We start from the raw sequence: 13,394 nt of genomic DNA, 5'->3' as shown, positions 1-13,394 counted from the left end.
GTTATATGCGTGGATTTTGATTCATTGGCTTTAATGCGCCATGTCTTCAACCATAATTGTATTTGCTCCAGGTGGGTTTGTAGGTTTATTGATGCTGTGACTGGATCTTCATGGGATGCTAAGATTGCTGTATCATCTGCATATGTTGCCACAGTAGTTATTTTTGTGGTGGGCAGATCAGCCGTATACAGAAGATACAGTACTGGACCCAGTACACTACCTTGCGGAACTCCTGAATATATGGGATTTAATTCGGTATGTTCATCGCCTTGATTTACAATAAAATGTCTGTCAGTGAGATACGATTTCAGTAGCTGATAGTCCGGATGAGGGAGAAGTTTCTTTAGTTTAACCTGCAAGCCCGTATGCCATACTTTGTCAAAAGCCTGAGATATGTCTAGGAAAGCAGCCGAACAATATCTTTTGGCATTTAGGTCAGCGTTTATTTGGTTTACAAGTCTATGCACTTGTTCTATAGTCCCATGCTTATTGCGAAAGCCAAACTGATGTTCTGGAATAATTTTTCTTTTTTCTATTATATAGTTTAGTTTTTTTATGTATAATTTCTCGAAAACTTTCGAGATTATTGGTAATAAACTTATAGGTCGGTAGGAGGTCACATCTTCTGGTATTTTTCCTGGTTTAAGTATCATTAATATTTTAGCTACTTTCCAGATACTAGGGAAGTAATTAATTCGTAGCATAGCATTAAATATATATGTTAATAGTTTTATAGCCTTTTCTGATAATTCTTTTAAAATTTTGCCAGTAATTAAGTCATAACCAGGAGCTTTTTTAATATTAATCTCTCTCATTATTGTATGTTTAACTTTTTTGACCGTTAATTTCTCGTGCGGTAAATCCATTTGAAATGGCGAATCTAGAAAGCTAGTAATTTTATTTTCGTCATCTTTATGTAGCTGAGACTGGAAAGGTTTAAAAACATTTTTTAAGTGTTTTGAGAAAACGTCGGCCTTCTCTTTATTGCTTCTCGCCCAATTATTTTCGCTTGTTTTAATAGGTGGATTATGCTGCTGGGATCTCCTAAGCTTTTTTGTTGCTTTCCACAACGAATAGTCTGTAGCCTCAGTTGATGTCAAGTTTTCTAGGTATTCTTGAATGCCTTGGTTTTGTTCAATTTGAATTAGATCTCTCAGCTCTTTTATGGCCCTATTAAATTTTCTTTTATTCTCTTCAGTCCTTTGCTGTTGCCAATTTCGTCGTAACTTTCTTTTTTCTGCTATCTTTTTCTGTATTGTACATGATATATGTGTATTTTTTCTTGGAAATGTTTCACTGTTGGGAGTCGCGGAATATGCTGCCTCCTGTATATTTTTTGTAAGATTTATTGCTGCTATTTCTATATCCATTTCAGTTTGTAACGGTAAGTTTAGAGAGATATTTTGGTCTAAGTTTTCTCTAAATGAGGGCCAGTTAGTTCTATTATTGCACAGAGAAGGGGGTTTATCTTTGATGGTAATTTTTGAAGAAATTGTTACTATTATTGGTGAATGATCAGAAGACAGGTCGAAACATGATTCTGCCTGACACTTTTTTGGATCAATATTTTTTGTAATACAGAAATCTATTGTATCTGGTTTTTTATTTCTGTCTGAAGGCCAATATGTTGGTTCACCAGTAGAGATATGTTGTAAGTTATCTTTCCTTATGGCTTTGAGCAGTTCTCTACCTTTTGAGGTTATTATTCTTGAACCCCACATTAAATGTTTTGCATTATAATCTCCTCCTGCTATAAATCTATTACCTAGCGTACTGAAGAATTCTTGAAATTGTTCTGTCTTGTTGTTATGTTTGGGTGGGCAATAAATCGCAGAAATTGTTAATGGTCCATGGGCTTCCTCTATGGTTATACTGGTGGCTTGCAGGTAGTCTTTGCGGAATTTTTCTTTTTCGAAATGCTTTATATCATCTCGAATTATTATGGCTGTACCTCCATGTGCTTTATCATAAGGGTGATTTGTATGATAAAGCTTATATTTAGGAACTTTCAGATAATTCTTGTCCGTAAAGTGTGTTTCGGAAACCATCATAATGTCAATATTTTGTTCATTTACGAACATTTTTAGTTCCCTGGCGTGTTGTTGGAGCCCATTGGCATTCCAGACGGCGATTTTGTAACTATTGGTTTCAGGCATTAGGCAAGTTTGCTTACGACGGTTGTGAGTAGACCAAGCATCGTACTCATTTGATCCATTAGTTTGGCCATCATATTTTCTAATCTTGAGATGTTGCTAGTTTCAGTAGGTTGAGATATTGTCTCTCGTTTTTGTGCTGAACCATTTTCAACTATTTGGGCATAAGTTATGTCTGGTTGACTTGTTCCGGTAGGTAGTGGTAGATTGGTAGTAGTGGATTGTTTTTGTTGATGCCTTTTTTCCCTTAAGGCAGGATAGAGTTTCTGCTGTAGTTGCTTGTGAACTGCGCAACCCTTGTAGTTTGCTGGATGATTTCCGTTACAGTTAACACATTTCACTTTTTCATCGCGAACTTTACGAGTACAATCTCCTGTCTTATGTTCTCCTGCACATTTTACGCATCTATATGATTTGCGACAGTAAGTCTTTGTGTGCCCGTGTGCTTGACACCTTGTGCATTGTGGTATAATTCTTTTTATATGTGGTGGTTCGCATTTAATAATATTATTTTCCAGTTTGGTGATTTCATACACCGCCTTATTATTTCCATTAGGTTTTATGTCTATATAAAACATAGGCAGAGGTTTTTTTGTCGTGTGATGTCGTATATTGTGAATATTTACGACCTCGTGGCCTTTTTCAGCTAGTGCTACCTTGATGGTGTTAAAGTCCGTCCCGTGATGTAATCCTTTTAATACGAATTTAAATGTTCTCTCGGATTTTGGCCTGAATGTATGGTATTGGGTGTTTCTTTCATCTAATTCTTTTATAAGAACTTTAAAGTGATCCGCTTCGAACAATTGGATTTTAATTGTTTCATAGCTCACTGTTTTAATTGTGTAGTTCGTAGTAATGGTTTTCAATAAGTCATGGATGTTTTTTATTATTCCTACCTTATAGACTGTTATTGGTGGTGGTTTGGGAACAACTTTTTCAGGGCTTGGTTGTATGTTCTCTTCAATTTCTTCCGACAGGTTGCTAAAACTGTTTTTTGTCTCTATCGGTTTCTGCAACCAATAGTCACTGATTCTTGTTTGTTTCCTCGCGATTTCTTCTTCTGGACTTCTCAATCGTTTTTTGTTAATGACTGTAGTCCATTCTGATGGTGGAGTTTGCGTTATTGCTGTTTGTTCTAATCTTATATCAAAGTGTGCAGGTGATTTGGTTGAATCGCTATATTTTGCCATTTTTTAATATTTTAATATTTTATTTAATTTACTTCCAGAGGATAAAAAAAAATAAAATAAAGACATTGTTTATTTCACGCACTTCATTTTTCACTTACGTTATTTTAGCACTAGTTTTTTACTATAAATACTATAAATGAATTTCAAAAGGAGTGTTGTAAAATAAGATGAAATAATTTTAAACACTAATAAAAATGAGATGCAGTCCTTTTGTCTGGTCACGTAAACACGTATTCACTACACTTTAGGTCCACTGAGAGACGGATAGCCGCATCTGTTATGGGTTTTTAACACTCAATTAAATAACCGTAATAAAATACTGGGTTTTTTTAAAGAACGGTATCTTTTTATAGCTTGGACCGTATTGAAAATACGTCTTCACCCTACGAAGGTTGGAACTGAACTACTGAAACTAGAAAGGAAGTAAGTATTTTTTTATTAGTGTGTTTTACATAATTTTCAATTATTTATTGTAATTTAATATTTCAGATGACACATCTATTATTGAATCGCCAAGAAACAATGCGGACCCTGTAAGTTGCGTAATTCCCTATCTCCTTCACCTTTTCATCATTTATGTTTGCAGCTAACTCCAGGGACACCCCTTACTTGTCGGAAATATTTAGGTCCTAGAGAAAATGTCGTTTCCAGCACCTCGGTCGCTGAAAAGATGTCGAGATTGCATGCTCTTGTAAATAATAGGACAGCAGCACCTAGTGATAGTCTGAAAAGAATATTTGAGTAAGTATTTGTCTTTGATTAACAATTAATCGATAAATTAAGATAATTGCATGTTCAGGTCCTGTGGAAAAGACCCAACCGAGACCATTGAAAGTGTTATTTCAACGATCAGTGAAAGGTTCATAGGGGAATATACAATAATAAACTCCTCAAATGATGACGCCCAGAGTAAATTAAATATTGCAATCACTTTATTCTACAAATACATAGAGTTCATTTTTGAAAAAGAACAGAAGATTTCAATAGATATTTCTGTAAGTAATAGATAAACTTTTTTCTCCATAAATCATTTATATATCCCCCTATTTAGGCTGTTGTAGATAAAGAGATATTTTACCAGGGGGTACTGGCATGTTGTGCTGAAATTGTTCTCTATTGTTATAATTTCCCAAAGAAATTTCCTTGGATTATTGATGCACTACAGATAGAATCAGTGCAGTTTGTAAAGGTCATCGAGCTGATTGTTAGGTGCAAAGACAATTTATTTAGAGAGCTAATAAAACACTTAAAATGGGTAAGTACAAATATAATTATTTTATGTAGGAATTACCTTGATTTTCAATTAGATAGAAGAAACTATAATAGAGTCGTTGGCATGGAAATCGGACAGCCCCATCTGGTTAGCTATAGAAAGATCTGGCCAACCTATACCTAAAAATGAAGATGTGGCATTACCTGGACAACTGCTTTATACTGATGCAACAGAAAAACAAAGTAAGTCTATAAGTTATTTAACAATTTTGTCTATATTAACGTTACAATATTTAGATATCCAGTGCCCAGCAAGTCCATCAGCAAATGATGTTTTCCAATCACCTTCGCCCCAGATTTGTAAGAACTTATTCCCATCTCCAGGCCAGTCGTCCGTCCAACATATTCCAAAGCATGCCCATGCCAGTAAGTAATTCAACAAATTAGTAACTAGAAATAATCAATAGGTTCGTTTACTGGGTGATTTCTTGAGGTACTATGGTGAGTTATTCAAATATGTGTCATACAGAACACATATCTCAAGTAAACAATATACATTTTATCAAAAGAAGTATGAGGAATGGGTCGAAAACGAAGCATTTTTACTATTTGCCTAAATACGCTCCTTCCTGATTAATACACTTATACCAATGAATAATCCAATTGCCAAAACATCAACAAAAATCTTAACAGGTTTTTTTTCATAAATAATGTCCTTTTCCACAAAATTTTCAGTAATCATTTTCTTTACTTCGCTTGAAAATATTATCTCGGCCATTTTTGAAGCCACCGTATAGCCTTTTATCTGTTTTTGATAAAGTTCACTAATTTACTTTGTAAGCAGCATTTTCAGGGACATCACACACGAAATTCCGTTTGTCGAACAAACTAATACAAATTGTTCAATGATTTTATCCGTTGCAAAAAATCGCGAAACAGTTGAAATGAACCAGCAAATTCATGTACTAAATGACAGATTGCGTTCAAATACGGTTTAAGTAGGGGGCGCTATCAACATAGCCAATTGTTTTTTTGCTTTTTTGTCATATGTACATAATATTTGCACTATTAGGATGGGTAATTAGAATTTAGATTTTTGTGAGAGTCTCAAACGAAACCAAGCGTTCGGTATGTTTGTTTTATATATTTTTGTGTAATATTAAATCAAGGGAATATTTATTTTCTTTGGGAATTTTAAACGCGAAAAAATGAACACATTTCGTAGTGAATATATATTAACAAATTCCATTAAGTAATTTTGACGTTTATATCAAACATTAATTTTAACATTTTTGTATATACGTATCGAAATTTTACAGTCGATAACCAATTATTAATAATTCCAAGACAGAAATAATTAACTTTAAAATATCTTAATACCATATGGGGTTGTGTGATTTTAATTTTTTAAATTTCGTTATTGTTTACATTAATTTTATCTTGAATGAATCTTGATTTGAGATTTAATATGAAGTTTGAAAACTCAAATAAATTCTTAGAGGCAAATGAAAATTTTTATTTTTTTGGATCGTTAGCAATCCCAATTTTTTACTGCGTGAATGCTCGAATAGAAACATATAACTATAAACCTATGGTCCTAAGTAAATGAACCTATGTATTATTAAATATGTTCATGCAAATTCATTGTGATACTCGTTGATAATTAATTTTAAAATATTTCAGTTATACTAGGAAAAGACAAGAATATTAAATTAATACAACTTACAGATTCCGATAAAAGGAATGGTAATAATAGAGGAGGAAGTCCAGGATTACAACCGGACCAGTCCCCTGCTACAGTCAAACCTAAACGTACAGGCAGCATAGCTATTATCTATAGAAAGGTAAATTACCTTCTGAAATTTAAAGGATATAAGTACACTGCTGGCAAATATTATTTTAAGTTTGTCCTTACAGTCTTATAGATTAAGATACCACATGATCTGGTTTATTGAATGAACTAATGTATTTTTATTGCGACACTTAATGGAAAAGGCTAGGATGTTTGATAACTTCACAGAAATAAAGCCGGGAATACAACTCTTCAGTACAGTCCGTGTGATTTTTCGAAATGCAACTATTACTTCTTTATTTGAGGAAAATTATGGAAATTAATTTTTTTCTACCGTAAGACCGACATCTTTTCCTTGTATTTTTTAATCAGTTAGTCCGAGAGGTTACAATAACAAATAGAGTTTATTATTTTTTACATGCTTGGTGGTAATACACTAACAAGCTTCTTTTTCATGGAATATTTCTAAGCACGAAACTGAAGAGCGGGGTTTTTGTGCTACTCTCATAGCCCCTTGTTTTGATTCAGGATCATCCCTTTATCCACATTAATGCACGCTCAACTTAGAAACCGAGGCTATATTCATCAGATCACCGAAATCTGGTGTTCTTATAAATGGTTTAATACGTTTTAACAGTAGTTTATCAAATAATTTTGATACCGCAGGTATGAGCGAAATAAGCCTGTAAAATCCAACTTGTTTTGCCGATTTGTCAGTTTTTTAATTATAATTTTTCGAGCAACTTTAAGACATCCCGTAATATGCTTCAGTCTCAAACAGGCATGTCAACAAGTTGATTGCTTTTCGTGGCAGCTCAGGTGAAATATCATCAATTCCAGGAGCCTTTTAAGGATTGGGGTTGTTGTCAATTTCTGTGGCAACTTTCGTCGGAGAAATCGGATTTACAGCTACATCGGGATGATAAACAGGATTTGTATTTATCCTAGGTTCTATATCATTAGTTTGGAATACCTTATCTAAATGTTCTGCGAATAACTGCTTTGACATCGTTGCGTCGAACCCATCATTTTTAATAGGTCTCTAATAATTGGTCTTTTAAATATCCGAGTTGCTTTCCATAGCGAGTAATATTTGTCTGTTTCTGGGCTTAATTCGTTTACATATGTTTGGAAACAACTTTTTGTATTCTTCAATCTTTTGATCTCTTTGGTTAAAATTTAATTAAATATTGTTTTGTCTACAGTATTTTTGGTTTTGTGCCATACTCTTCTGGCTTTTCGTCTTTCTTTTGTCGATTCCCTAATTTCAAGGAGGCATTCTACCTCATATTCCCATTTCTCTCTTGATGTTGAAGATTGTCTATACTTTTGAATCTTACATTTAAACTGATTTGTTCCTATATTTTAAGTCTAAACGTGGCCCAATTAGTAAATTTCTTAGTAATATTAGGATTCTTTGTTTGTCGCACTCAGTGTTAACAATACTGGAGCATAATCAGATGGTAATTCGCACAAGCTCTTTATTTTTATTTCATTTGATGAGATGCTTTTCCAAATGTAAAAATCCAGTAGGTCTGGCACAGTATCTGGTATGGCCTTATTACAGTCGGTGAGCCAGTAAGTGGGTTCGCGCCTTGAATGATTAATTGCTGTAAGAAATATTTCATTTGATGACGATGTTTGCTTATTATTAATTATTATAGTATTTTTAAATTACAAAAATTAAAGGACGCAGAATTTTTATTTGTACAAACATGTGACAAATAGATGGTACTTACTTATCGGACAACCCATCATAAAGATAATATTTATGTTATCTGATAGAAATTAATTATATTTTTCCAAATTAGGAGATAAGTTGCGTCCTACAAATAGGAGTTTAATTAGAAATTGCTACCCAGTCAGTCTATAAAATCTGTGAAAAGTTTCTGAGTTTTAATATCTATTAGTACATATTTAATGGGTTGAGAATAGAGTAATTACAATGTTTTCATGTTAATATTAGAACAATTCCATAGCTGCAGCCACAGCTTCATACCATTAAGGGAATTTTACAGAGGCCGAAACAAATAGCAGTCGAACGGGACAAGGTTCGGGCTATTTGACGGATGCATCAAAACTTCTCAGCCAGTCTCTCTGATTTTTTACCTACTAAAAATGTGTATGGAAGACAGTTTAGTTAATTTTTATTTCCCCTAGTCGTTTTTCAGTCGGTTATAGGGAGTCCAATTTCAAATTCCACCAAACTCATTACTTTCTTTAATGTCAACAATCTCTGCAAGAGTGTGACCCTTTGGTGCGTAAAGTTGATAGTCGGACGGGGCAAAGTCTGGAGATAGTACGGTGGGTGCGGTAGTATGTTTCATCCAAGTTTTTTCAACGCTTCCTTGACCGGTTTTGATTTATGAGACGGTCTATTACCGTACTGTAAAATCACTTTGCCGTGTCTTTGGGTCTATTCTGGACGTTTTTCAATCACTGTATGGTTTAATGTCGTTAGCGATCACTATCCACTGTTTTACCAGATTTCAACAGTTCGTAATACACGTTACTCTGGTCAATAGGCCCGGGAATAGTCTCATTGGATAGTTTAAAGTAGAGATGTCGAAAAAATATCTATATATCAATATTTCTTCACCGATAAGTCGATATCATTCGATATTTATTCAGAATTTTTTTTTAAAAAACATCACTACTTTTTACAATATTTAGAAAATGTCGATATTTGTCTGAGCGGCCTACACCCTAAGTCTGTAAATTTATTACCGAGGACCGTGGTTCGAAGCCGCAAGGCTCCCAATATTTATTAAAAGAAAATAGTTTTGCCCAGCAATGTCTAAAATAGTGACGTCACGCCGGTCATATCGCATTTAAGTCAGATCGTTACGCTGCCATTAATTTGTTTTCTCTATTTTTCAGTTTTATTACCTAGCCAGTCTACGACTCGAAGAACTGTATTCGCATTTAGATTTCGTCAATTTCGAATTGAAACGAAAAATCTGGACGATATTTGAGTACTCCATACGGGAAACCGACCTAATAAAAGATAGACATTTGGATCAATTATTAATGTGCGCGATATACGTGATTTGCAAAGCGTGCAATGTTAACATCACTTTTGCCTCCATCATGAAATACTACAGGTATCAGCCTCAAGCTTCTAGTTCGGTGTACAGGGATGTTTTCATTGAACGAAGGATCGATGGTAAACAAATTTACACGTTGTTTTTTCTTCTTTTAATACCTTTTTTTAAAGGAGAGACAATATCAGAGGAAAGGGGTGATCTGATTAATTTTTACAACTCTGTGTATGTTAAAGTATTGCAGTCATATGTGGTCAGGTTGCAGCCAAATAGTAATTCAAGGGTAAGCAGAATTATTTTAATGTCTTGTTCACGATTTATGTCTTATGAATGTTTTAGAGCAACATCATCTTAAGTCCTTTACTGGCTAAGATAAGAAATTCGGTCTCCCCATCACAGGCGGTTATCGATAACGTGTTCATTAAACCACTGGAAATAACAAATAGTCCTTCGGAGGCTATTTACAACTACTACTTTAGCCGCAGTCCATCGAAAGTAAGTGATAATTTTTTTGAAATATTCATTACCATTATTGATTCAACAGGTCGACTGTTAACTGTCGACGACAGCGGGCAATAAGTGTCTTTTTATCAAGGTTTTTTTTGTAGTATATAGTCTGTTCAAAGTTATTTTATACATACGTCATCTAACTTTGTGGCATGTCGCAGTGTTGCCGCGTCAACGAGTTTTAGTTCAGTTTGGCTTTGACATACAACAAAATTCTAATCTAAATAAAATAATTGAACAAGAATGTTATCAAATTTAATTAATTTTAACATTATAGTACATCTAAAAACTACAGTTAATTATACACCCGCTACAGTTTATACGTTAGAGTTATAACCTCATCACTATTGTTTTCAATTATTTTGCACACACCTGACAACCGGGCGACTTCGACAGGCTCAATCATTTACGTGTTCAAACTAATCGGACAGCATTGTGTCTCTTTTTTACTAGAATAAAATGAGAAGGAAAATATCGTCTGATTCTGAAACTAATAACATCTTAAATAAAATAAAAACTTTAAATAGACTACGTTTTGGTTATATATCCGAAATAGTACTAAATTTACGTCATCTCCAATTTATGACATCAAAACGGTGCAATGTTGCCACATTGAACGTTAACATTTTACCCATTTTCCTTTATTTTAGCTTCGATTTATACCAACAGCTTTATCTAACATAAATTAAATAATGAAACAACAATATATAATATAATTTATCTAATATTATATTTTTGGTTTGTATCTAATGCATATTTATTGAAGGACTTAAATTGCAGTTAATTAAACGACAACAATAGTTTATAGGTTAGAGTTGTTTTATTATATTTACATAGAACTCTCTTTAACCATCTATCTTATCCCCTGGAAAGTTAATCCTCATAATTAATAATTGTACGTCCAAGTAATGTATTTCATTTTAATTAGGGAACATATTTACCTTTTTGTATTTAATTCTTGTTTCCTTTATTCTGTTTTGTTACTATGTACATTTTTCATCATAAAATTATGTTTAATAAATTTTTCATAATGCATTTGCCATATCTGCAAAGCAGTTAATATTAATTATCTCCTCTGTGGCCATATTATTCAGCCGTCTGATGTACAATGTATCTTTTTTTTTTCAGACCTATTTCTAACAAAATAAATTATATAAACCACAATTAAACATTTCCTTTATATTTACTAAGTGTCAATATGAAACACTTTATTCTTTAACATGTTATCTTCAAAACGTGTATGTAGGCTTCGCAAGCGAATCCTTAATTAGAGCCTTGGCTGGCCACTTGTTGAGATCCTTTTGTTTCTAGCATGAAGAACAGTACAAAACTTAATCGTTCTTTATTTAAAGTGGGGTAGGTACTCAGGAACTAAGACTGTGGGATATATAACACACATTTTATATTTTTGACCTCATTTACCCATGCTTCAACACTCGTAGCGCCACTTTTATGTTTTGAACTCAGTTAATTTGCTTGCTGAATATTATATAGATCTTTATGAGCCAATAAATCTAGTTTTTTCAAATTGCCACTACTTAAATTAGCCCGTGTTTCATCCAATATAGCATCCATTAGAATTTTAGCAGCTAGTTTAGCTACAATTATTTTTTTATCTGATTTTAATAACATTCACCTCTTACTTTTTGATACACTCTTATGAATTTTTTATCGATTACTCTCAAATTTAAAAATAGTAATGTTTATACCAATATAGGAAACTTATAAATCTTCAAGCTAGCCAAACTTGTATTTCGTGTTCAACTTTAACACTATGAATTGACTATATAATCAACGAGCTTTGATTCTAATGAGATATACTCACATGAAGGGCATCGAGTCATATTTATCTATACTTATACTTTCGCAGGGTCCACTATGCCTAAAATATAAATAATTCGGTATATAATTGAATCCAATTTACAAAATTAAAATAAAAATTTAACGGATACGCACCTGGATGTTTATTCAGATTAAAAGTGTTGTAATAGCTTTTTGACGATATTCACAAATCGATGATTTATCCATTACTGTCTACCATTTATAATCAAAATATGAACAGTACGAGAACAAATAAAGTATAAACTATTCTTAACCTCACAAAACAGAGCACCTACCGACTCCAGGGTTGAATCCAAAATATCGGAGTATAATCGGACAGAAACTCGAACCGAAGTTTACCGAATACGGTTGGGATTCTCCAGAAATAGCCACTATTTAGCGCTATCGTCGTCTGAATTATCATTAATTATGGTTTTTGTAATTTTAGGATTTAAAGAATATCAATAGGGCTATCAACAACAACGGCGTACAGGGGAAAAGGTTGCTCACTGAAGAGGATACAGAAAGTCAGCCAGCCTCCAAAAAAATATGCAACAGAAAGATTCAGTCGTTAGTCGAAGACAGACTAAGACAAAATACGGAGTAAAAAATTACGTCTACACAAGGTTAACATCACTCTGGAGTATGTTAACATTGTATAAGTTAATTTTTAAGTGGTTTGAATCTATTCAAAGGTCCAATCTTATTTAGGTGTTTTTGGATTGAGTCAACATTATATGGAGTCTATTCAATAAAACATCCAATGCACGTCATCAAAATGTATGACGTCGGTTCGTTGCAATGTTGCCGCGTTTAAAGTAATGTTTTAAAGAATTTGTAGATATTTGTAGATAGACAACATTCTGACTCTTGTAAATTTTGGGTAAAATGAGAAGGAAATATACTGTTCATAAAATGAGTAAAATGAATTTTACATTCTTACAAATTGCGTTTGGCAGTATATTCGATTTGATCTGTGATGTGCATTGGCTGTTTTATTGGAAGGACCGTAGATTAATTATTATATAATTATGTTGTTTTATTGACAAGACTGTACCGTCGAAACATTTCAATAATCTTATTTCCATTAAAAATATTTATTACTTTATTTTATATTCTCGGAAATCGCTACAAATCAACTGACTCCAGTGGTGTAGTAATCGAAATTAGACGGTTTAAATTAAGTGTACATTACATAAATCTCTCAATCCAAACGTACCGTGGGAGTACTAGCTGCCTTATGATATCGTATATTTGTATATATTGAGATATGAGATTTGTAGTAGAATTAATTTGAGAATTTGTTTTCCTTTTTAGTACTTTCTGTATATGAATTCCTTTTTATTTCTCCTCTTTTTTGTTTTTGTTATTTTAAATTGATACCTTTCTATTTATTAACTTGCAATATGATCAAGAATTATTTTAATGGGAGCTGCTTATAAAATGAATCTGGTTTTCCGGACCACACACTCTCTATCACTTCTAATCAGCAGCATGTTATAATTTTAAATAATTTATTTATGAAGCCCCCAAAACCCAACTAACAGGTGGGGATTGGTCAAAATTTTAATTAGCTGTTTCATGTACATTAAAACGTTTAATTGTGTGTAATTAGTATGTTTCATTGTTATTTTAACTATTAGGAAATTTTACTTGATAAAGTGTAAAAATATAA

The 13,394-nt window shown here is 33.0% G+C and overlaps 1 protein-coding gene across 4 annotated transcripts in view; it reads left to right on the top strand.

Moving 5' to 3' along the window:
- The window catches only part of LOC143201121 (retinoblastoma-like protein 1), a 16,282-nt gene extending 2,888 nt beyond the window's left edge, over positions 1 to 13,394 (top strand). For 2 of the 4 annotated variants that reach the window (XM_076411974.1, XM_076411975.1), the window contains 11 exons: positions 3,833 to 3,876; positions 3,930 to 4,084; positions 4,143 to 4,338; positions 4,395 to 4,598; positions 4,651 to 4,798; positions 4,853 to 4,981; positions 6,284 to 6,399; positions 9,228 to 9,513; positions 9,565 to 9,674; positions 9,731 to 9,886; positions 12,168 to 13,394. In XM_076411974.1, coding sequence (XP_076268089.1) covers positions 3,833 to 3,876; positions 3,930 to 4,084; positions 4,143 to 4,338; positions 4,395 to 4,598; positions 4,651 to 4,798; positions 4,853 to 4,981; positions 6,284 to 6,399; positions 9,228 to 9,513; positions 9,565 to 9,674; positions 9,731 to 9,886; positions 12,168 to 12,326 — 1,703 coding nt within the window. In that variant the 3' untranslated portion in view covers positions 12,327 to 13,394. Of the gene's footprint in view, positions 1 to 3,832; positions 3,877 to 3,929; positions 4,085 to 4,142; positions 4,339 to 4,394; positions 4,599 to 4,650; positions 4,799 to 4,852; positions 4,982 to 6,238; positions 6,400 to 9,227; positions 9,514 to 9,564; positions 9,675 to 9,730; positions 9,887 to 12,167 lie in introns of all 4 variants that reach the window. The other 2 variants (XM_076411972.1, XM_076411973.1) reach the window with 1 other exon arrangement.

This window comes from Rhynchophorus ferrugineus, unplaced genomic scaffold (genome assembly GCF_030347505.1).
Source record: "Rhynchophorus ferrugineus isolate W39M unplaced genomic scaffold, kcgeb_rfMv2 rfM8, whole genome shotgun sequence".
Classification (NCBI taxonomy): Eukaryota; Metazoa; Arthropoda; class Insecta; order Coleoptera; family Curculionidae; genus Rhynchophorus; species Rhynchophorus ferrugineus.
Note: the sequence above shows the minus strand (reverse complement) of the source record. Positions and strands in the feature narration are given on the sequence as shown.